General features: G+C 38.2%; 1 protein-coding gene and 1 pseudogene across 2 annotated transcripts in view; both read right to left on the bottom strand.

Annotated features, from left to right (window-relative positions):
* PKN2 (protein kinase N2) overlaps positions 1 to 26,551 on the bottom strand; it is a 141,874-nt gene that overhangs the window by 35,841 nt on the left and 79,482 nt on the right. For both annotated transcript variants that reach the window (XM_012175410.4, XM_042250738.1), the window contains exons 7-8: positions 7,833 to 8,018; positions 6,744 to 6,853 (exon numbers count right to left, since the gene is read on the bottom strand). In XM_012175410.4, the coding sequence (XP_012030800.1) occupies positions 6,744 to 6,853; positions 7,833 to 8,018 (296 nt within the window). The remainder of the gene's footprint in view (positions 1 to 6,743; positions 6,854 to 7,832; positions 8,019 to 26,551) is intronic.
* LOC114115609 (cardiolipin synthase (CMP-forming)-like) lies at positions 12,072 to 13,131 on the bottom strand (annotated as a pseudogene).

Here is a 26,551-nt window from a genome sequence, read left to right as displayed (position 1 = left end):
AATAGAGCTACCATATGATCTTGCAATATCATTCCTGGGCATAGACCACAAGAAAAACATGGTCCAAAAGAATACATGCATCCCAGTGTTTATCACAGTTCTGTTTACAACTGTCAAGATATGGAAACAACCTAAATATCCACCAACAGAATAATGGACAAGGAAGATACATATATACAACAGAATATTACTCAGCCATTAAAAAGAATGAAATGATACCATTTGCATAATATGGATGGACCTAGAGATTATCATACTGAGTGAAGTAAGTCAGGCAGAGAAAGAGAAATATTATATGATATTGCTTATATGCAGTATCAGAAAAAAAGAGATACAAATGAACTTATGTACAAAACAGAAACAGACTCACATAGAGAACAAACTTATGGTTACCCAGGAGGATGGGTGGTTGGGGAAAGATAAGGAGTTTGGGATTGACATCTAAACACTGCTATATTTAAAATGGGTAACCAACAAGGGTCTACTGTATAGCACAGGAAATTCTGCTGAATATTTTATAACAATCTAATTGGGAAAAGGATTTGAAAAAGAATAGATACATGTACATATGTAACTTAACCACTTTGTTGTACGCTTGAAATAGTCCTAGGTGTTCACTGGTAGGACTGATGCTGAAGCTGAAACTCCAATACTTTGGCCACCTGATGCAAAGAGCTGACTCATCTGAAAAGACCTTGATGCTGGGAAAGATTGAGGGCAGGAGGAGAAGGGGAAGACAGAGGATGAGATGGTTGGATGGCGTCACCGACTCAATGGATTTGAGCTCCTGAACTGCGAGAGTTGGTGATGGACAGGGAGGCCTGGCATGCTGTGGTTCATGGGGTCACAAGGAGTCGGACACAACTGAGCAACTGAACTGAACTGAAACTAATAAAACATTGTTAATCAATTACACTCTGATATAAAATGAGAAGTTAAAAAACCTCACTGAGAGAGAACTTACTGTAGCAGCTTAGTTTATTTTTTAACAGTACTATTCATACTGAAATAAGATCTACTATCACTGATTTTGCTTTATCTTTTACACTCACAAAGCATGCAGTCAAGGATGTTCAAGGATGAAAAGAACATGTACTACAACCTACCACTTGCCCCTTTTAAAGCACTTGGCAAACACTGCTACTTGATCAGCATAAACAACTCATCCAATAAACCTTAACAGTGAGCTTGAGGAAGTTACTACCAATCCATTTAGTCAATACACACAAAGGGAAATCTCACTGCTATCCCTACTTTAATTTTTGTTTTATGTGTTCTTCCTTATAATTTAAGAATAATAATAATAATTTTATTTATTTTTGGCTGTGCTGGGTTTTCGTTGCTCCATAGGCTTTTCTGTTTAGGTTGGTGCAAAAGTAATTGCAGTTTTGCATTGTTGAACTTTGCCATTTGATACTGGAATACATTCTTAAATAAATGTGGTGACTCCTGCTCTTTTAATTTCATGATGTATAAATTTAATTTCATGATGTATAAATTTCATGTAGCCATGAAATTAAAAGACACTTGCTCCTGAAAGGTTGTTGTTGAATCATGACGCTGGGATTCTTGGCCCCCGGAGGAGAAGAATTCAATCCGGGGCCAGAGACGAGGCTTGATCGCTCAGAGCTTTTGTGTAATAAAGTTTTATTAAAGTATAAAGGAGATAGAGAAAGCTTCTGACATAGGCATCAGAAGGGGGCAGAAAGAGTAACCCCTTGTTAGTGGTAGCAATGAAGTTATATACTCTCCAATGAATCCAAAGAATGTCTGGAGGTTGTAAAGACCTCATCAGACCTACACCCATAATTTACATTTTAAGATAACAGAATTAGCCAGAAGGTTTAATCCAGAGACTGTTCTCAGGCAGAATACATTGTTGTTATATAATCCTTGTAAAGAGCAGGTCTACTCCCATAATTTACAGAATTAGCCAGAAGGTTTAATCCAGAGACTGTCCTCAGGTAGAATACATTGTTGTTATATAATCCTAAGAAATGTATCGAAGGAAAAAAGTTTGTCCTTTCTTCCTCCTTGAGAATTCCAGACCCTTCTCTCCTTGGGGACCCCTAGACTTCTTATTAACCTGCCTAGGAAGTGACTCTCTCACTCCTTGGAAGAAAAGCAATCATAAACGTAGACAAAGATTAAAAAACAGAGACATTACTTTGCCTACAAAGGTCCATATAGTCAGAGCTATGGTTTTTCCAGTAGCCATGTACAGATGTTAAGCGTTGGACCATAAAGAAAGCTGAGCATCAAAGAACTGATGCCTTCAACCTGTGGTGTAGGGGGAGACTCTTGATAGTCCCTCGGACAGCAAGGACACCAAACCAGTCAGTCCTAAAGGAAATCAACCCTGAATATTCATTGCAAGCAATGATGCTGAAGCTAAAGCTCCAATACTTTGGCCACCTGATGTGAAGAACTGACTTATTGGAAAAGACCTGGATGTTGGGAAAGATTGAAGGCAGGAGGAGAAGGGGACAACAGATGATGAGATGGTTGGATGGCATCACTGACTCATGGACATGAGTTTGAGCAAACTACAGGAGATGGTGAGGTCAGGGAAGCCTGGTGTGCTGCAGTCCATGGAGTAGCAAAGAGTTGGAGATGACAACCTCAGTGAATGAATGACGTTATACATCACTTTAATGTGCATTTCTTACTTTATGTTTTTTGCTGATGACTTAATAACTGAGGCTTATTTTATATTTATTTTAGACTGTAGAAATGATAGACAAAAAGCAAATTCAAGTGACATTTTTTATTTGAATGACTTTTTTATTTGAGTTCATAAAGCAGCAGAGATAACTCGGAACATCAACAATGCATTTGGCCAAGGAATTGCTAATAAACAGACAGTGCAGTGGTGGTTCAAGAAGTTTTGCAAAGGAGACGAGAACAGAGTGGCTGGCAATTGGAGGTTGACAAGGACCAACTGAGAGCCATCATCAAAGCCAGTCCCCTCACAACTATGTGAGAAGTTGCCGAAGAACTCAACGTCAACCATCCTATAGTCATTTGGCATTTGAAGCAAATCAGAAAGGAGAAAAAGCTCGATAAGTGGGTGCCTCATGAGCTGACTGCAAATCAAAAAAGCCTGTTGTTTTAAGCATGTCTTCTCTTACTGTACACAAGAACAACAAACCATTTATCAATTAGATTGTGACATTTGGCAAAAAATGGATTGTATGACTACCAGCAGTGACCAGTTTAGCAGATGGACTGAGAAAAAGCTCCAAAACACTTTCAAAAGCCACACTTGCACCAAAAAAAGGTCATGGTTTCTGGTGGTCTGCTTCCAGTTTGAGCCACTACAGCTTTTGGAATCTCAGAAACCATTACATCTGAGAAGTATGCTCAGCAAATCGATTAGATGTACCAAAACTACAATGCCTGCAGTCAGCACTGGTCAACAAAAAGGGCCCAATTCTTCACAGCAATGCCTGACCACATAGTTGCATAACCAACGCTTCAAAAGTTGAACAAATTGGGCTACGAAGTTTTACCTCATCCACTGTATTCATCTGACCTCTCACCAACCAACTACCATTTCTTCAAGCATCTCAACAACTTTATGCAGGGAAAACACACAACCAGCAGGAGGCAGAAAATGCTTTCAAAGTTTATTGAATCCTGAAGCATGGATTTTTATGGTACAAGAATAAACAATCTTATTTCTCATTGGCAAAAATGTGTTGATTGCAATGGTTCCTATTTTGATAACTAAAAATGGGTTTGAACCTAATCATAGTGATTTAAAATTCATGGTCTGAAACTGCAATTACTTTTGTACCAACCTAATAGTTGCAGCAAGCGGGGGCTACTCTCCAATTGCAGTGCATTGGATTCTCACTGTTGTGGCTTCTTGTTGCAGGCATGGGCTCTAGGGCACATGGGCTTTCTAGTAGTTGTAACACATGGGCTCAGTAGTTGTGGCTCCCAGAGCACAGGCTGAATAGGCTTAGTTGCTCTGAGGCATGTGGGATCTTCCCGGATCAGGGATTGAACCTATGTCTCCTGCATTGGCAGGTGGATTCTTTACCACTGAGTCACAAGGAAAGCCCCTTCTTTTCACTTGAAAGTCAGTTACCAAATCTTAAATTGATTTTAAATCCCATTTTCTTTGAAGTGTTTCATTTGTAACAGGAATTTCATCATCTCACCAACCTAGCAACTCTTCACTAGATACTGGATAAGCTTTCATAAGGTTATGATCTGATTCTACCCAGAGTTTTCTACTTCTCCTTGGCAAATCTTCCTGCTTTTCCTATGCTAGGGATACTGCTTAAGATTTGATTGTTAGAGCTTTTTTTTCCTTCCTTTATAAACTTTTTCCCATTATGGGCTAGTAAGTTTTTTATTAGCTTCTATATTTATATTGGGAAAGGAGTACATCAAAGTTGTATACTGTCACCCTGCCAGGTTCCTTGGTTCATGGGCAAGAATACTGGAGTGGTTTGCTATTTCCTTCTCCAGAAGATCTTCTTGACCCAGGGATCGAACCCAGGTCTCCTACACTTCAGGCAGATTCTTTACCAACTGAGCTACCAGGGAAGCCCCAAAAAATACTGGAGTGGGTTGCCGTGCCCTCCTCCAGGGGATCTTCCCAATCCAGGGACTGAACCCAGGTCTCCCTCACTGCAGGTTGATTCTTTACAGTCTGAGCCACCAGGGAAGCCCCTGCTTATTTAACTTACATACAAGGAACATCATGTGAAATCCTGGGCTAGATGAATCACAAGCTGGAATCAAGATTGCCAGGAGACACACCAACAATCTCAGATATGCAGATGACACCACCTTAATGGCAAAAAGCGAAGAGGAACTAAACAGCCTCTTGATAAAGGTGAAAAAGGAGAGTGAAAATGCTGGCTTAAAACTCAACATTTAAAAAATGAAGATCATGGCCTCTGATCCCATCACTTATGGCAAACAGATGGGGAAACGATGGAAATAGTGACAGACTTTATTTTCTTGAGCTCCAAAATCACTGCAGATGGTGACTAAAAGCCATGAAATTAAAAGACATTTGCTCCTTGGAAGAAAAGCTATGACAAACAGACAGCGTATTAAAAAGAAAAGATACCACTTTGCCAACAAAGCTCCATATAGTCAAGGATATGGTTTTTCCAATAGTCATGCAGATGTGAGAGTTGGACCATAAAGAAGGCTGAGTGCCAAAAAACTGATGCATTTAACTGTGATGCTAGAGAAGACTCTTGAGAGTCCCTTGGACTGCAAGGAGATCAAACCACTCAATCCTAAAGGAAATCAGTCCTGAATATTCACTGGAAGGACTGATGCTGTAGCTGAAGCTCTAACCCTTTGGCCACCTGATGCAAAGAGCTGACTCTGTCCAGAGCATCAGAAAAGACCCTGATGCTGGGAAAGACTGAGGGAAAGAGGAGAAAGGAGTAACAGGATGAGATGGTTGGATGACATCACTGACTCAATGGATGTAAGTCTGAACAAACTCCAGGAGACAGGACAGAGAAACCCAGCATGCTGCAGCCCATGGGATTGCAGAGTCGGACACTATCTAGCGACTGAACAACAATGATATTTGTATTATTTATATCTGATCATCCAAACTAGATGTCAATTTTCCTATCAAAAGCTCTTTAGTGGTGGTAGTTTACTCACTAAGTCACATCTCACCCTTGCAACCCCATGGACTGTAGCCTGCCAGGCTTCTCTGTCCATGGGCTTTCTCAGGCAAAAATACTGGAGTGGGTTACCATTTCCCTGTCCAGGGGAATCTCCCCGACCCAGAGATCAAACCTGTGTCTCCTGCACTGCAGGCAGATTCTCTGACTGCTGAGCCACCAGGAAAGCCCTTCAGTGAGGTGAATAGTATTAAAGACAAGGAAACTGATATATACAAAAAGTTAAGCATTTTGTCCAAATACATTTAAAAAGTGGGTGACATAGTATTTGAACCAAGAAAAGCAATGGTGCGGGCCTGATTAAGATGCTGCCTCTGAGATAGAAAAGAAATAAACTGGAAAAAATATTTAAAAAGTAGAGGCCAGAGCAGTAAGTGCCACCTCATATCATCCTTAAGCACTATAAATCTGCTTTCACTAATGCATGTACTTTTTTAAAGACGTATGTACCATTAACCTGAATACTAAATGATAAAAACATCTTTCTTATCGTTTGGATAAAATTATGATTAAATTTTAATATTTTCTTCCCACACACCAATGGATAAATCAAAATGTAAGTAAAATTATCACCATGGATTTAACTCTACTCTGGTCCAAGTTTACTTCTGCTGGGTTCTGCAGCTACAGATTACATTCTAGCCACTCACAGTATCTATGAAATCCACTGAGATACATAGAGGAATGTCTGTCTGAGCACAACAGTTCACTTCAAATCCAGCTTTGATAATATAACCCACAAGTGGTGAGTCAGAAAATTCTCCTTAGTGGTTAGAGAGCACATTATTAAAATTCAAAAAATTGTTTAATATTAGATCTCACCTGGTTGTTGATCTTTCAGGTTAGTACAAAGTATATATTTTCAAATCACTGCACAAATGAAAGCTCCTGCAGCAATCTGATAAGGTAGATTTATATATACCTCATCAGATGAGAAATGTCAAAAATACCTAGGTTCTTCTTGGATTCTGTTAAGAATAAAATTTATCAAACTCTTCTAAAACATAAAATATGCATGAAAAATGAATTATAAATATAATGAAAATTCAGGTAAAAAGTTTCTCATCTTACCCTGTCTAGTTCCAGTGTAAACTTCTGGTCCCACGACTGATTGGAAATGGGTTTCCAGCTAGTCTGACCAACCACAGTATTGTCCAGCTTCAAAACGGCACAGACATCATCTGTAATTCCAATTTAAAATTTGATTAAGAATTTTAAAACCTTTAAAATAGAAATAACACTGTTTAATGTCAACAAAAGTCTTATGATACTTTGAAAATAAGTTCTTCTTACTCACTACTGAAGTTTTTAAATCTTAAACAGCTAGCTGTATATAAACACACATACACACACCTACTAGACCCGTCCAAGTTGTCTTTTGTGTTTTATAAAAATATAAATAATAATTGCTATTTCGTTTACATCAGAAAATTACTGAAAGGACTGACAGGTGGCCAGTAGTCGTTTGCCACATGTATGTGTGGGTGTATTTTTATATATCATTATCAATCACCCAGTTTTTCTCCCTCTACATTTGCTATTTATTAAGGTTGTTACCCTAAACGATTTTTATTTTTACATTTTTCCTAAAGTCTCTCTCCATATACAGGAAAGCAGATATACTGTACTAGGCTGAATTGTTACATGCCTTTCCCACCAGTTATATATTTATATCATAGTTTATGACTACTTTAGAGTATCTCCAAAGTACTTCATAAACCTCTTGTATTTTATTCTTACCACCTTTGCCCACTCCCCCATTTCAGTTTACTTCTCAGACACTAGGCTATAATCCTAATTTAACATGGTTATTTATCAAAATTTCTTCATTACTTTAGACGTGTCACTATTCCATTTAAAGAATTAAGATGTGACACAAAGAGTTTGTCATAAAGAGTGGTGTTCAGTATTTCATTATTCCAAAGAAATTAATGCTCTATGTCATTCAGTTTCCCAACATTTTCAGTATGGTAAATTTTGTAGCCTTTTAAGTTCTCCTGTCATTACAGTTTCTGATCTTTTAAATTATGGAAATCTTAACTTTAAAGTTTGCTGTCCAACTTTCACTCTTCTCACTCTTCTGTCCCCACCTCTCAGCCCTCAGTATTGGACTTTAATTTGTTATTTGATTGTTTAAAGAAAAAAATCTGATTACTGAACTGGATAAGTCATCAGTTTTTAGGAGATTTCGACTACTTCCGCTTTTACTTTTACTCGTTCTGCTCATGAAGGATGATCTGGTCTCACTTGGACTCCAACCAGGTAGTGCAACGGATGCTGCTTTCGACCGTCCGGGGACGTTCTCCAGGATATCTTGGCAGCCCATAAGACGAACTTCCAAAGTACCTACAGCATATGTAAGTATCAAGTAAGAAAACATCAATTCTCCACACACAGAATTATGTCTTTGTTAACTATTAAGAAATAGGGAGGGAAATGTTTGCTAAAATAACAAAATCTCTTCTCCCAGAGATCCTTTGAGGTAACTATCCCCTTTCTTGCTTTATTTAGAAAACTTATTAAAAACTCTCACTTAAGACAACTATAAAAAAATTTATAAAACGAAGTGCTTCCCAAAAGCTGTCTACGGGGCACAGAACAAAACTAACATCATCTTCTAGTGTATATGATTAGTCACTTCTGTAATTACATGGAAGAATTACAGAATTATGTGGATAAAACAAGTGGGAGGGCAAATATAAAGCTAAATAATATGCCTATTAAAACAGACATACAGAAATTAGAAACAAGGAAATCTGATTATGTGAATAACAGTTGTTTTCAATAGTTGCACAGTTAATATAGAAAATGACTATAGGTTTTTTTTCAGGAGGTTGAATAGATGGATTTCTGTTCTATTTGAGATGTAAAATAACATTATCTTTTCACTTTAACAGTTTAGTCAAATAATAATGGGCTATAATTATCCAAGCATAAAATAATTGTAGTTTCCTTAGGCAAATACATATGAAAGGTGTTCAAATGAAACTGAGGACCTCTGAGCTTAGCCATCTGGAGATATGGCTTTGTCATCATTTGGGCTAGAGTTAGTGTACTAAAATTTTTAAATGGTTCTTCAGTATTAAAATTTTAGATACCGCATCTAGTAAGCACTTTAGGAAGAGTATTTCCCGGGAAAAGCTGTCCCATTAAACTTAAATAATTAAAACTTAATTTTATTTAAAGTTTTTAATTATTTAAAAGTAACCAAAGGACTTTCAGCAAAGTAAAGAAAGTCTGTATTTACTCTCAACTCAAACAACTAAAAAAAAAAAAAAAAAAAAAGAGTACAAAAAAAAAGTGTTAAAGGCTAATGAACATCAGTACAGAAAGGAGGAACTCAGGTGTAGCCAAAATGGACTACCTGAATTAAGGAGACAGAAACGAGTATTGAGACTGCACTGAGAGGGCTAGACTTCATAGCCAGCATAAAGGAAAAAATACAGCTATCCAGAGACAGAATTCCTGAGATGTACAGAAGGTTCCTCAGACTAAGTGTTCAGTCTTGATTCAGGAACAGAGAATAATTACCCTTAGACTAGACAACGCTGTGGTCCCAAATTACCCAGGGACTTCCCTGGTGGTCCAGTCGTTAAGAGTCCAGCTGCCAAAGCAGGGGACAGGAGTTTCATCACTGGCCTGGGAAGATTCTGCATGCCGCAGGGTAACTAAGTCCTCGAGCCACAACTACTGAAGTCCGTGGGCTCTAGAACCTGTGCTCTGTAACAAGCGAAGCCACATAAACAGAAGCCTAGGCACCACAACAAAGAGTAGCTCCCGCTCGCCATGACTAGAGAAGGCCTGTGTGCAGCAATGAAGACCCAGCACTACCAGGAATAATTCAAAAAAATAATGATTAAAAAAAGCATTACCCAAAAGATCAAACTGTTTCCAAGTAATTTAATTGTGACCTGGAATAAAGCTCAAAAATATATGTAATATTTGTAGGAATACAAAAATACCCAGCACCTAACAAGCTAAAATTCAAAATGTCTGGCATTCATTCAGAGGTTACCAGGTATATTTGTTTTCTATTGTTGTATTACCAATTATCACAAACATAATACCTTAAAACAACATCCATTTATTACCCAATAGTTCTACAGGCCTGAGTTTGAGTGGGAGGGTCTGCATTCTTTGCTAAAGATTTCATAAGGCTGAAATCATTGTGTCTGCCAGGCTGGGCTCGTAACCTGGAAGCTCTGAAGAGCCTGCTTCTAAACTCATTTAGGTTATTGGTAGAATTTAGTTTCCTGAAGCCATAATAATAGGGATCCTACTTCCTTGCTACTGACAGCCAGGGTCTATTTTCAAGTTCTAGAGATGACCTGCATCCCTTGTCATGTGACCCCACCCCATCTCTAAGTCAGCATGGGCACATAAAATCCTTTTTATGATTCATATCTCTCTGATTTTCCCTCCTTCCAATGGCCAGGGAGGGCTTCCCTCATAGCTCAGTTGGTAAAGAATCCTCCTGCAATGCAAGAGACTCTGGTTCAATTCCTGGGTGGGGAAGGTCCACTGGAGAAGGGATATACTACCCACTCCAGTATTCATGGGCTTCCCTTGTAGCTCAGCTGGTAAAGAATCTGCCCACAATGTGGGAGACCTGGGTTCAATCCCTGCATTTGGAAGATCCCCTGGAGAAGGGAAAGGCTACCTACTCCAGTATTCTGGCCTGGAGAATTCCATGGACTATACAGTCCATGGGGTCACAAAGAATCAGACACAACTGAGCAGCTTTTTTTTTATTCTTTCTTATTTTTACTTTATGTTAGTTTACAATACTGTATTGGTTTTGCCATACAATGACTTGAATCCACCACAGGTGTATACAAGCTCCCAATCCTGAAACCCCCTCCCACCTCCCACCCCATATCATCTCTCTGGATCATCCCCATGCACCAGCCCCAAGCATCCTGCATCCTGTATCAAACATAGACTGGCACTTCATTTCTTACATGATAGTATACATGTTTCAATGCCATTCGCCCAAATCATCCCACCCTCTCCCTCTCCCTCAGAGTCCAAAAGTCCATTCTATACATCTGTGTCTCTTTCGCTGTCTCGCATACAGGGTCATCATTACCATCTTTCTAAATTCCGTATATATGTATCAGTATACTGTATTGGTATTTTTCTTTCTGGCTTACTTCACTCTGTATAATCAGCTCCAGTTTCATCCATCTCATTAGAACTGATTCAAATGTATTCTTTTTAATGGCTGAGTAATACTCCATTGTGTATATGTACCACAGCTTTCTTATCCATTCATCTGCTGATGGACATCTAGGTTGTTTCCATGTCCTGGCTATTATAAACAGTGCTCCGATGAACACTGGGGTACACGTGTCTCTTTCAATTCTGGTTTCCTCGGTGTATATGCCCAGCAGTGGGATTGCTGGGTCATAAAGCAGCTCTATTTGCAATTTTTTAAGGAATCTCCACACTGTTCTCCATAGTGGCTGTACTAGTTTGCATTCCCACCAACAGTGTAAGAGGGTTCCCTTTTCTCCACACCCTCTCCAGCATTTATTGCTTGTAGACTTTTGGATTGCAGCCATTCTGACTAGTGTGAAGTGGTACCTCATTGTGGTCTTGATTTGCATTTCTCTGATAATGAGTGATGTTGAGCATCTTTTCATGTGTTTGTTAGCCATCTGTATGTCTTCTTTGGAGAAATGTCTATTTAGTTCTTTGGCCCATTTTTTGATTGGGTCGTTTATTTTTCTGGAGTTGAGCTGCATAAGTTGCTTGTATATTTTTGAGATTAGTTGTTTGTCAGTTGCTTCATTTGCTATTGTTTTCTCCCATTCAGAAGGCTGTCTTTTCACCTTACTTATAGTTTCCTTTGTTGTGCAGAAGCTTTTAATTTTATTTAGATGCCATTTGTTTATTTTTGCTTTTATTTCCAGTATTCTGGGAGGTGGATCATAGAGGATCCTGCTGTGATTTATGTCCGAGAGCGTTTTGCCTATGTTCTCCTCTAGGAGTTTTATAGTTTCTGGTCTTACGTTTAGATCTTTAATCCATTTTGAGTTTTTTTTGTGTGGTGTTAGAAAGTGATCTTGTTTCATTCTTTTACAAGTGGTTGACCAGTTTTCCCAGCACCACCTGTTAAAAGAGATTGTCTTTAATCCATTGTATATTCTTGCCTCCTTTGTCAAAGATAAGGGGTCCATAGGTGTGTGGATTTATCTCTGGGCTTTCTATTTTGTTCCAGTGATCTATATGTCTGTCTTTGTGCCAGTACCATACTGTCTTGATGACTGTGGCTTTGTAGTAGAGCCTGAAGTCAGGCAGGTTGATTCCTCCAGTTCCATTCTTCTTTCTCAAGATTGCTTTGGCTATTCGAAGTTTTTTGTATTTCCATACAAACTGTGAAATTATTTGTTCTAGTTCTGTGAAAAATACAGCGGGGAGCTTGATAGGGATTGCATTGAATCTGTAGATTGCTTTGGGTAGTATACTCATTTTCACTATATTGATTCTTCCAATCCATGAACATGGTAATTTTTCCATCTATTAGTGTCCTCTTTGATTTCTTTCATCAGTGTTTTATAGTTTTTGATATATAGGCCTTTAGTTTCTTTAGGTAGGTAAAGTCCTAAGTATTTTATTCTTTTCATTGCAATGGTGAATGGAATTGTTTCCTTAATTTCTTTTTCTACTTTCTCGTTATTAGTGTATAGGAACGCAAGGGATTTCTGTGTGTTGATTTTATATCCTGCAACTTTACTATATTCATTGATGAGCTCTAGTAATTTTCTGGTGGAGTCTTTAGGATTTTCTATGTAGAGGATCATATCGTCTGCAAACAGTGAGAGTTTTACTTCTGTGGATCAAGAGCACTTCCCAAAGCTGATTTCTGACTGGCCCAGTTTCGAGCAATAAATCCATCCAACAAATCAGCCCAGCTAAAGCAAAAACTCCTAATGCAATATTAAAATCTTCTTCAATAATCAAATAGCCCAAAACTGGGGCCAAGCCAATCCTCGTCATTGACAACATATTTGGGATTGTCCATGGGTTTTCATACAGGTTGGAGGCGCTCGTCGGGCCCCACTGGCCACGTCGGGCCTCAACAGCAGCCTCCTCTCCGGTCGTGGGCCGGGGGGTTGCCTTCTCCGTGCCTGAGCAGTGGGCTCGCGGGCTAGCCCCAGGCAGCCGCAAGCCAAGCGCAGCCGGGAGCAGCCACCAGCGCTCAGCCAGGAAACCCAGGCAGCCGGACGCGGGCGGCAGCAGAGCCCCGCGGGTGCACCCCTTTCCGGGCCGCGCTCCCGCTGCCCACGCGGCGATGCGCAGGGCCCCCAAAGAGGCGCGAGCCATCCGCGAAGCCAGCATGACCCTGCTAGCGCTCGAGGGGGGACGCAATCTGCGAGAGCTCAGCAATCTAGGGCACTGGCGAACTGCTTCCTCATCAACTCCCCGCAATATTGGAGAAGATCGACGGCCTCCAGCCTGGTTCTCAAACCCCAACACACTATCTTATTGAGCAGCTTTAATAATAATAATTGGCCATGGAAATTCTTCTGCTTTTTGGGGGGGCTCATGTGACTGTATTAAGCTGATCCAGATAACTGTCCTTTACATTAACTCAAATGAGTAGTAACCTTAATCACATATGTAAAACTCTCCTTTGCCATATCACAGAAGTGATGCCCCATCATATTCACATGGGAGAGATTCTGGAAGTCATTCTTAATATTCTGCCTATCATACCATGAAAGCAAATAAACAGAAAAGTAGGACTCATTTAAAAAATAAAAATGATATAAATATTATGATTAGCAGACATTATCTATAAATATATTCTGTTTAAAATGTTGAAGAGAGACATCAAAGAAATAAAAAATTCTAGAGATGAAAACTACATTGTCTGAGATTAAGAAAAAAACAACTGGATGGGATTGGTGGCACATTCACATCACAAAAGAAAAGGCTAGTGCACTTGAAGCTAGAGCAATATAAATGATCAAAAATAGAAGATAGAAAGGAAAGACTCGCAGGACAAAAAAACAAATTAAAACTCCCAAAACAACACATATGTGAGCTCTGAGTTTAACTTCTAGTGTCCTAATACATGAGTACTTAAAGACCTTCATGAAAAGTAGAGAGGATAGAGAACAGAAAATACATTTGAAAAAATAATGACTAAAAATTTTCCAAATATGGTTAAAACTATGTGCTTGAAACTTTCCAAGAAGTTCAAAAGAAGTAAGCAAAAGAAAAATAAGTAAATTACACCAAAGCATAACATAATTAAATTTCTCAAAACAAATGATAAAAAGAAAGTTTTAAAAGCCACCAGAGAAAAAAGACATGTACATACAAAGATCAGGAGAGCAGCAGATGTCTCATTAGAAACAATGAGAGCAAGACAGAGAAGCAATAGTACCGAGGAAACAAACCATGAACCTAGAATTCTAAATTTACTGAAAGTATCTTTCAAAAATGAAGCTTTTTCAAATATAAAAGTGGATAAAGAACCCATTATCAGAAGACGACCATGTGATCCAGCTACACCATTCCTAGGTATTATCCAAGTGAAGTGAAATGCATGTTTACACAAAAATTATACAAGGATGTTATTAGCAGTTATATTTGAAAAAAGTGCAAAATGGAAACAACCCCAATATCAACTACAGGTGAATGGATAAAAAAGTTATGGTATAGTCACACAGTTAAATACTACCAACAATAAACAGAAAGGAACTACTGATATATGCAATTCTTCTGAATTATTCAGAGTGAAAATGGCCAGATTTCCCCCCCAAAAGTATACACTGTATGATTCAATTAATATAGAATTCTACAAAATGCAAACTAATATCTAGTGACAGAAACAGGCCAGTGATTTGCCTGGGGACAGGTATGGGGAAAGAAAGCATGAAAAGAGCAAGAAGGAGGGGTTTCACAGAGGCACATGAGGATACTTTTGGAGATGATGTATATAATTATCTTAATTGTGGTAATGGTTTCATAACTTTAAATATATAACAAAACTTCTCAAATTATACACTTCAAATATATGTAATAAAACTGTTCTATAGACTGGATATTGATAATGGCAGCTCAGGTATATTTACTAAAAATTGTAAAATTATATTTAAAACCAGAAAATTTTGTGTATTACTTCAAATACGTCCTAATAAAGATGGCTAAGCATGAGGGAAAACTTCAAACTTATTTTTGGTTTGGCTATGGAAATCTTATCTCACTGTAAAGTATGAAGGCTCACTTAAGTTTAATGAATATCATTTCAATTCTGCTTCAAAAGAAACAACTTGTGTCTGTGTGTTTTATTTGCTTTTTTTGTTATTGTTAAGGTGGTAAACTTAGTTCACTTCCACTGTAAATGTTTGGATGTAAAAGTCATCCTGGGAAAACTGAAAACATCTGGTTACTACTTCAAATCCTGGTAAATAATTAAATATTTTAGTAATCTAAATGTATTAGGAGATGACAATGTTCAACACCTGTTTTCATTTAGGGAAAAACCTGGAGACATTTAAGATCTTTATTAAGTATATAGAAGTTTCTTTCTTTTATGAGGCAACACAATTGTATCTGCATATAACCATATAAGAAATAGCTTGAAATTAAACTTTTTACTTTTATAACCCATAATATGAAATTTTAAAAACAAGCAAAGCCAAGAAGTAAATGTTCATAAGCAATAGCTATGAATTTCATTAAAATAAGTAAATATTTTTTAATTTCTCTTACTTTCTGGAAAAATTATTTTATGTCAATTTTACTAATTCAATATTTCAACTTGGTACAATTGAGTAACTTTTTTTAAATTCTGAGGAAATCTTTTATAAAAACTTGAAACTAGTCTTGAAATTTTGGACTAAAAAATTCAATCATACTTTGTATCCAAGTAATTTGTAAAGTTCAGTACTATTAAGCATAGCACTGCAAAAGAAACAAGTGTAAATGAGACAAACCATAAATAACAGCATGCAGTAAAAAGTCAGGGCAAAAAATACTCCAACTACTTATCTAGACTAATTCATTATCATGTCTAATCCTTTATTAATACCACTACTATTTCTCTTTCTAGTTAATTCCAAATTTAAAGTCCAGTAGATAATTAAAGGAATTAAAAAAAAACAAACAAAATATCTTAACATACTTCCTTTTAGGCTCAATTTACATCACTAAAAGTAAAGTAAGTGAATGAAGAACATGGAGAGACCTAAAAAAAGGTTAAAGAGTTAGGAAGAGGCGCCATCTAGACTAGAAAAGGAAAATAATTTCCAGTCACACCAACTGATTTTCTAAAATGTAGCTTTATTACTTTTCTAAAAAGACTTTAGCAACTATATTTTAATCAGTGAATCTTTCTTAAGATTTGAATATTATGTTCAGTCCTGAGCCATTAGGTGGGGAAACTTAGATAAGTACAGTCCCTGCCTTATTATCAAATAATATTTACCAAGTATCTACTGAATGTATTACTTTGCCAACTAAGGTCCGTCTAGTCAAGGCTATGGTTTTTCCAGTAGTCATGTATGGATGTGAGAGTTGGACTGTGAAGAAAGCTGAGCACTGAAGAATTGATGCTTTTGAACTGTGGTGTTGGAGAAGACTCTTGAGAGTCCCTTGGACTGCAAGGAGATCCAACCAGTCCATTCTGAGGGAGATCAGCTCTGGGGTTTCTTTGGAAGGAATGATGCTAAAGCTAAAACTCCAGTACTTTGACCACCTCATGAGAACAGTTGACTCACTGGAAAAGAATGATCTTGGGAGGGATTGGGGGCAGGAGGAGAAGGGGACAACAGAGGATGACATGGCTGGATGGCATCACCGACTGGATGGACATGAGTTTGCGTGAACTCCGGGAGTTGGTGATGGACAGGGAGGCCTGGCATGCTGCAATTCACAGGGTCGCAAAGAGTCGGACACAACTGAGCAAGTGAACTGAACTGAACTGAATGTATAAAGTACTCTGTGATGGGGATTAAGAGTACATGTAGGTAGATGACAAAGTCATTGTTCTTCACAGGTCTATATTCCAGTTTTGATTTTTAAAAAAGAAGATATATATATATATGTCAAAGACATTTAATAGGCACCGTGCACAAATCAGATTGTGACAGAAGATGCGTGATATGAGTTATAGAGGATGTGGTTGGAAAGATAAATGCTTTATATTTACTTATAAAATTTTTTATTGGCGTATAGTTGATTTACAATGTTCTGCTAGCTTCAGGTGTTCAGCAAAGTCAATCATTGTACATATACAAATATTCACTCTTTTGTAGATTCTTTTCCAATATAGGCTATTATAGAGTATTGAGTAGAGTTCCCTGTGTTATATACAATAGGTCCTTATTAGTTACCTATTTTATATATAGTAGTGTATATATGTCAATCTCAATCTCCCAATATCCCTAGCCCCACCTTACTCCCTGGTAAGTTTGTTTTCTACACCAGCAACTCTATTTCTATTTTGGGTTGATAGGTAAGTTCATTTCCACATATGCAATGTCATATATTTGCTTTTCTCACTCAGTATGATAGTCTATGGCCTTCCCAGGTGGCGCAGTAGTAAAGAATCTGTCTGCGAATGCAGGAGACCCTAGAGATGCAGGTTCAATCCCTGGGTTGGAAGATTCCCTGGAGTGGGAAATGGCAGCCCACTCCAGCATTCTTGCCTGGAAAATTCCATGGACAGAGGAGCCTGGCGGGCTGCAGCTGCTGGACATAACTGAGCACACATGCACGCACATGACACTCTCTAGGTCAGTCCATGCCACTGCAGATGCGATTATTTTGTTCTTTTATATGGCTGACTAACATTCCATTGTTTATATGTAACACTTTTTTTTTTTTTTTACTTTTTTCAAACTTAAATTACTTAATTGGAGGCTAATTACTTTATGATATTGTAATGGTTTTTGCCATACTTTGACATGAATCAGCCATGGGTGTACATGTGTTCCCCATCCTGAACCGCCATCCCACCTCCCTCCCCATCCTGTCCCTCAGGGTCATCCCAGTGCACCAGCCCTGAACACCCTGTCTCATGCATTGAACCTGAACTGGTGATCTGTTTCACATATGGTAATATACATGTTTCAATGCTATTCTCTCAAATCATTCTACCCTCACCTTCTCCCAGAGTCCAAAAGTCTGTTCTTTTGTTTATATGTAACACATCTTTATTCATTCCTCTGTTGATGGATATTTAGCTTGTTTCCATGTCTTGGTTATTGTAAATTGTGCTGCAATAAACACTGGGGTGCATGAAATCTTTTCAAATTATGGTTTTTTTCCAGATATATGCCCAGGAGTGGGACTGCTGGATCATATGGTATCTACTGTTAAGTTTTTTAAGGAACCTCCATACTGTTCTCCACAGTGGCTATACCAGTTTACATTCCCAAGACAGTGTAGAGGGTTCCCTTTCTCCACACTCTCTCCAGCATTTACTGTTTGCAGATTTTTTGATGATGGGCATTCTTACCAGTGCAAAGTGATACCTCATAAGATAAATGCTTTAAACAATAAATACTTTAAACATTTAAAATACAATAGAAAGTTTGGGCCAGAGGCTTCCAAGCTTTTCGGTTTCACAGTGGCCTAGTATCTCAACTTTTTCATTGTGCTAGTAGTCTAAATGATACACCGAACAGTTCTGTTTCATAGGATATTAAAACAAATTAATAACTATTAACAAAACAATATACTGAAAAGTAATCATATTTCATTCTTAAATAACCATGATCACTTCCTAATGAGATGTGTGTACCTACTGGGCACTGTACAATTTATCAAACTTTGGAATTAGATTGAAAAGTGCCACCATTATTTTCTATTCCATATTGATTTTCCTATAGTATTTATTAATATAGCAGTGAAGGAAAATTCACTTGGCATCCCAGGGTACCTTGTGAATTCACTTGATATCCCAGGGTACCACAAATTTAGGAACTCAATTTGGTAACTGAAGTTTCAGAGTGATCTTAATAGTAGTAACAGCACTGTCCAACTATAAATTTGTCCTTCAAGATTTAATGTAGAAGTCTGCCATAATATAAAACTGATTTTGATACCCAAAGCTACTAGAATGTGACAGTATGCTGCACAATTCTGAAGAACACTTTCATATCCTCAAAATATTTAATGACATTATTTTTAAGGTAAAGTCCCTGCTGACATTCATATTGATAGATTAAGGATTCTTGGGGATGGGGAAGGCCTGTGTATCAAAAATGTCACATTCACATGGGCCATAAAAATCTTTGTAGGTAATGGTAAGAAAATGGTAGGGTAGCAAACTTTAAAGGCAATTTCTTTACAGAAACACAGGAAAACAAACAAAATCAGGAAAACTGGTTAGAATAAACATTACCAGAAATCTGGGAAACAGTCAAAGGTTTACTGCAACCAAGCAAATGCTTGATCAAAAAATGCAATGAACACTTGGTAGGAAAGCTTTGGGGCATTTTAATTTATCTCTGCTTCATCTCTCCTCTCCCCAACCCCAATGGCTTGGTGATAGCCCTGATGATGGTGTCTGTGCTCAGTCACCTCAAATCATGTCCAATTCTTTGCTACCCTATGGATTGTAGCCTGTCAGGCTTCTCTGTCCATGTGATTTCCAGATAAGAATGCTGGAGTTGGTTGCCTTGCCCTCCCTCCTCCAGGGGATCTTCCTGACCCAGGGATCAAAACCATGGCTCCAGTGTCTTCTGCACTGCTGGCAGATTCCCTGAGCCACCAGGGAAGCCCAGTAGTCCTGAAGATAGCAGGCTATATTTCTGATATAGGTTCTTGGTGCCAGAGGGAGCAGAGAAGACTTCATTCTCAAAGAACTCTGGATGCCTGCTTTGACCTCTCTGAAGGCTCCCTAGAGGACTATCGGAAAAGGTTTACCTTTGTCTTTCACCTAACTAAGAAATCTTTCAAGACAGAGAAACAGCTAAGTACAAGGCACTGAAAGGCAAATGAAGCCTGGAGCAAAGGATATCAGTTGTCTATATTAAGAGACATCCTATAGTCTTAGTGGGGCGGGAGATATGAAGTAAGCTGTTTTAGGGAATAAAAGCTCTGCAATGCTTCTACCTTACTGGAAAACCAGAAGACTAGCTGCAAAAGCAGACATCCTCAGAAGAGATCTAAGAAGGCACTAAGCTTTCACATCTGGCTGATATTCAAGCTCTGTACAAGAAAAGGCAGAATTATAAAATGTCTGGGTGAATGCTAAAAGTATGCCTTGGCACACAAACAAAGAATTCAGGTGCAAACATAAGGCAAATTTTTCTTTCTACCTGCAGGCATTAAAAAAAAATGTCTGTCAAAACACTAGTTGACTAGTTAACTTAATGGAGACTTCAGTGACCACACATAGTCACTAAACAACTACATCCTGTGTCAAACAGCAATAAGAAATTACAGAAAATGGGACTATATTCCAGAGTTACAAATAATAATATTCACCATATCCAGCTTTCAATAAAAAATTATGAAGCAAGCACATAAAAAAGAGAGTATGGCTAATTCAAAAGAAAAGTAGAAATTCACAGAAACTATCCTTGCTGCTGCTGCTGCTAAGTCGCTTCAGTCATGTCCAAATCTGTGCGACCCATAGACTACAGCCCACCAGGCTCCCCCGTCCCTGGGATTCCCCAGGCAAGAACACTGGAGTGGGTTGCCATTTCCTTCTCCATCTCTAAGGAAGTCAAAACACTGGATTTACTACACAAAGCCTATACCAACTGTCTTACAAATGGTCAAAGTTTACATGTGGTCAAAGACCTAAAAGAAACCAAAAGGGAAAAAGGAGAATGGTATTTCAACAAGTAGGGAATATTAATAAAGACATAGAATTTATAAATAACCAAATAGAAATCTTGGAGCCAAAAAGTACACTAACTGAAATCTTTAAAGTTTCCTAGAGTTGTTCAATACCATATTTGAGCAGGCTGAAAAATCAGAAAACTTAAAGATATCTGAATTGAAAGTGCAGTCTTAGGAAAGGAAAGGGAAAAACAAAATGAAGGAAATTCAGTGTTGGGGAATGAAGGATGTTATTGTGAAGAGAAAAACTGGAAAAATTAGACTCTAGCACATGTTTACTACAATAAATGCTAAAGAAAGGACTATAGGCTAAAGGAAAATTTTAACAGAAAATTCCAAATATAACAAGAGCAGAAAGAATGAGTCACTAGATACAAAGGACAATTTTTTTTTTTTCCAAAAAAAAAAAAAAAAACTTTGTTGACCCTTGAACAATGCGGGAGTTAGGGACACTGACCATTTGCACAGTCAAAAATGTGCATGTAACTTCATAATAGGTTTTCCATGTCTCTAATCCCATATGCACTAATTCAATCAAACATGGATCACCTATACCTTTAAAGTTTTTTGCTCTTTAAAGTAAAAACAAAACTAGAAGATATACACTGGAAATGAACAACATGGCTTTGAACTGAGCAAGTCCACTTACATGTGAATTTTTTTCACTAAATACTATGATCTACAGCTGGTTGAGTCTGAAGACATGTGGAGGGTTGACTGAAGTTATATACAGATTTGTGACTGCAGAGGCCTGGCATCCCTAGCCTGTGTTATTCAAGGGTCAGCAACTAATTTGGAAGAGAGTATATACTATGATCACAGATTGTATTAAGTTCAATATGCATATATGAATCTCTAAAGTAAGCAATAAACACACACACACGGACAGGCATCCCAAATTTGATGAATGACATGAATTTACACATCAAGAAGCTCAAAGAATCCAAGTAGAATAAACTCAAAAGAAATCACCATTTTGAGATGCATTATAATCAAATTGTGAAAAACCAGAGACAAAAAGGGGAATCTTGACGGCAGCAGAGAGAAGCAAATCATTAGTTACCAAAAATCCTCAGTAAGATTAAAAGTCGATTCTTTATCAGATAGCATAAAAGCCAGGAGGGGCTGGGATGATATTTTTAGAATGCTGAAAGAAAAAGCCTGTCAACCAAGAATGCTATATATGCAAAACTAACCTTCAAAAAATGAAGAAAATAAAAGATTCTAGAATAAGCAACAGTTAAGGGAGCTTATCACTAGCAGATATAGAAGCAATACTAAAAGGAATCATCCAGATTGAAATGGAAGAGAACACTAGACAGTAACTTGAAATCATAGAAAAAAAAAAGTAGCATCAGTAAAACTAACTACATAGGTAAATTAAAAAGCCAGTATCACTATTAATATATTTTCAGTTTGTAACTCCGTGTTTACTTTATGACTTAAAAGACATGGATAAAACAATAATTGTAGTACAATATATAATACAATCTAATCAAATGGGCACACAGTGCATAAAGACATAATCTATGTTAACAAAAATATAATGATGAGGATGCACAGACGTATAGGAGCAGAGTTTTTGTGACCTACTGTTATAAATTTAGGATGTTAACTATAATCATTAGAGTAACCACTAACAATAATTTTAAAATATACAGAAAAGAAGTCAGGGAAAGAATAAAATAAAGGTAAACTAGAAAAATTCAATCAAACATAAAAGAAAAGAATTCAGAAGAAAAGATTAAGACTTACAGAAAACAGATAGCAAAACGGTAGAAGTAAGCCTTTTTGTTCCATAATAATGAATCTGGCTGGTTTATTTCCCTGGTTCTTAAGAGGGAGCTTCTAAACCCTTGTCAGTTCCCTAGTAACAGCAGTATCTTTGTTATTCATGCTGGACTCCTCAGACCACATGTGAGTTTATGCTAACAAAATGACTCACAGTAGGCCTGTACACAGTTCCAGAATAGGGGCTGGCTATAACACAAAGACCAACCATTCGGTTAGAGGGCTCATGTTTTGACCCACCTATCAGTCAGAACTATGGTCTTTTGGAAAAGGTCGGGGCCTAGAGACTGATTTCAATCAAGTGGCCAATGAGTCAATCATTCGCTCCTATATATTAGGTTGGTCAAGAAGTTCCTTTGGTTTTTTATAAGTAAAAAAAAAGACACATTTTTCATTTTCACCAAGAACTTCACTCAACAACATATTCACTATTTTGTTTTACCACCTTGTGCCAATTTTCAGTCAACTTCACAATTCCATCTTTCCAAAATTTTTTATCTTTTTGAGCAAAGAACTGTTCCAGATGTCTTTTACAGTCTTCTAGGGAATCGAAATTTTTTTTCCATTAAGAGAATTTTGTAAAGACTGAAATAAATGGACATCTGAAGGTGCAATGTCTGGGGAATAAGGCAGATGAATCAGAACTTCCCAGTCAAGCTGTAACAGTTTTTGCCTGGTCATCAAAGACACATGTGGTCTTAGGCTATCCTGATTGAAGATAATGCATTTTCTGTTGACTAATTCTGGATGCTCGTCATTGAGTGCCGCCTTCAGTTGGTCTAACTGAGAGCAGTACTTGATGGAATTAAACGTTTGGTTTTCTGCAAAGAGTTCAGTCCTACCGTTTATACAATATTATCTTCTTATAAGAAGACTGGCCTCTGGTGTGGTTAGTGGTGGTTCATTTCACTTGTTCCAAGATCTCTTCCATTCATATTATTACACAGTATCCACTTTTCATTGCCCATCACAATTTGTTTTAAAAACAAAACATTTTTGTTACATTTAAGTAGAGACTCACATGCAGAAATATAGTCCAGAAAGCTTAATTTACGTGGAACCCAAACATCAAAGTGATTAACATAACTAAACTGGTGGAAATTATTTTCAATGCTTGATTCGGATATTTTGAGTATGTCGGCTGCCTCCTGCATAGTATACTATTGACAGATCTCAAACAATGTCTTGATTTGATTGCTATTAACTTCAACTGGTCTATCCCACCATGAAGCATCATCCAGTGAGAAATCTCCAGCACAAAATTTATCAAACCACTTCTGACACATTCGATCAGTCACAGCACCTTCTTCACACACTGCACATATTTTTTTCTTTTTTTTTGGTTTCAGTTGTTATTTTTACCTTTCTTGAAATAATAAAGCATAACATGCTGAAATGCTACTTCTTTCCTGCCCCCTTCAATATTAAAATGGCTACACAAAAATTCATTAATTTTGACAAGTTTTTAAAAAATGCATGCTGATATTACAGCTGTCACAATACAATCCAACAAAATTTTTTCCAATGAAGTTAAAGACAATTAAGTGCTACCAGAGCCATGCCCTGGGATTTCTTTGGAGGGAATGATGCTGAAGCTGAAACTCCAGTACTCTGGCCACCTCATGAGAAGAGTTGACTCATTGGAAAAGACTGTGATGCTGGGAGGGATTGGGGGCAGGAGGAGAAGGGGACGACCGAGGATGAGAAGGCTGGATGGCATCACGGACTCGATGGACGTGAGTCTGAGTGAACTCCAGGAGTTGCTGATGGACAGGGAGGCCTGGCATGCTGCAATTCATGGCATTGCAAAGAGTCGGACACGACTGAGCGACTGAACTGAACTGAACTGAACTGAGAGCCATCTTCGGAGAAGGCAATGGCACCCCACTCCAGTACTCTTGCCTGGAAAATCCCATGGACAGAAGAGCCTGGTGGGCTGCAGTCCACGGGGTCGTGAAGTGTCGAACACGACCGAGTGACTTCACTTTCACTTTTCACTTTTATGCACTGGAGAAGGAAATGGCAACCCATTCCAGTTTTCTTGCCTGGAGAATCCGAGGGACAGGGGAGCCTGGTAAGCTGCCCTCTATGAGGTCACAGAGCCAGACACGACTGAAGCGACTTAGCAGTAGCAGCAGCAGCAGAGCCATCTTATGGAAAAAAACGAACAAACCTTTTGGCCAAGCCACTAATAAAGCCACAATAAAAATTCTGAATACTCACAGCTAAAGTGAGATTACTGGCTAAAAACAAATTGATGTTCTGAGAAGGTGATGCATGCTGACAACAGGCAAACAGCCAGATCTCTCCCTAAGTGTCTCTTCTTTGGTTTTAATTTGTAGCCTTTATAATAAAACTTTACTTATAAATACAGAGCTTTCCTAAGTTCTGTGACTTGTTCTGAGGTGGTGGTAGGAACCCCTGAATTTGTAGCCAGTTGGTCAGAAGTATGAGTGGTTGGGGAAACCCCAAGCTTACAGCTTGTGTCTGAAATGAAGGCAGTCTTGTGGGGGACTGTGCCATAAACCTATGAAATCTGACCTTACTCTGCGTAGCCAGCATCAGAATTGCACTGCACCTTATCAGTAATTATCTTAAACATATATGGATTGAACTGTTCAAAATAAAGGCAGAGACTGACAGAATGGATTGAAAGAAACCCAAACCCTGACCCAATTATATGCTGTCTAAAAAAGACTCATTTTAGAGCCAAAGACATATATCAATTGAAAGAGAAAGAACAGAAAAAGATACTCAGTGTAAACAGTAACCAAAAGAGAGTCAGAATGGCTACAGTAACATCAGAGAGACTACTTTAAATCCAAAATTGTTGCAGTAGAAAAAGGTTATTATATTTTGATAAAATAGTCAATCCATTTAGAAGATATAAAAATTATAAACATATATGCACTGAACAACAGAGCCTGAAAACATATGAAGCAAAAATTTATATAACTGAAAGGAAATACATGCAAATCTACAAAAACAGTTGGAGACTTTGCTACCACTACCACACTGTCAAAAATGAAGCTAAGATGGCAGTAACTTAAATTTTTTAAAAAAAAGGAAAAATCCAGTAAATTCCTCGCAAAGGAACCTTCAAGTTGAGAACTTTCACAGATGTGACATGCGTTCATGTCCAATCATGCTCATATACGTTAGTTCATGCGTTTGGGGTATACTGTCATGTGTATGCATCCTCTACAAGTGACTGTGACTTTTCTGTACCTGTACTGTACAGAGTGGCTTCCCAGGTGGCACTAGTGGTAAAGAACCGGCCTGCCAATGTAGGAAACATACGAGATGTGGGTTCGATCCCTGGGTTGGGAAGATTCCCTGGAGGAGGGAATGGCAAACCACTGCAGTATTCTTGCCTGGAGAATCTCATGGACAGAGGAGCCTGGTGGGCTACAGTCCACAGGGTCACAACGAGTTGGCCATGACTGAAGCGACTTAGCATGCACACACTATATAGAGTACAGTAGCACAGTATCATTATTTTAAGCTACATCTGCAAGAGGATGACTTCACTGAACTTGTTGTTCCATATGAGGAGCTAACTAATGAAGACCTACTGGAATTGGAGGCCCAGAGAAAGGACAAACAGAGACAAGAGAAAGAAGAAGTAACTGAAGAACTGAAAAGGCTCATGCTGCAGGAAATGGCAAGGGGATTTTCTTTATGTGAGGAAGCACTATTAGTTTTTGAGGCCAGGACGTGAACACAGAACAGTACACGAAAGGTTCCAACAACCATTCAGAAAGCAATCCCATGCTATGGTGTCATCTATGATGAGAAAAGAAAAGAGCTACTAACCAGACACTGGCATGGCCAGAGGAGCCTGACAGGCTACAGCTGATGGGGCCGCAAAGATCTGGACATGACTGAGAGGCTGAGCATAAACACTGAATCATTTTTTCAAGGAGCTAGATAGAACTGAATCCAGCAAAGAACCAGAACCTGTGCCATCAACATGAGGCGTGAGTGAAACAGCAGCTTGCCTTCCATCTCCTATTGCTGACAATCCTTCAACTCTGCCATCTCCCACCTTCTTTCCCTCCTCCACTCAGTAACTTCTCTTGCCTGTTCACTTGATTCCAGTCCCTGTATGCCAGCTATTGTACTGTACAGCCATACTTCTCAAGGTACTAATAAGATTAAAAATGTTTTGTTTTTTATGTATTATTTGTGTGAAAAACATTATAAACCTATTACAGCACAGCATTATACAACTGACTGTGTTTGGTAATCTAGGCTAACTTTGTTAGACTTAT

This window comes from Ovis aries, chromosome 1 (genome assembly GCF_016772045.2).
Source record: "Ovis aries strain OAR_USU_Benz2616 breed Rambouillet chromosome 1, ARS-UI_Ramb_v3.0, whole genome shotgun sequence".
NCBI classification, from domain to species: domain Eukaryota; kingdom Metazoa; phylum Chordata; class Mammalia; order Artiodactyla; family Bovidae; genus Ovis; species Ovis aries.
The sequence above is the reverse complement of the archived record's forward strand: the minus strand, read 5'-3'. Positions and strand labels throughout refer to the sequence as shown.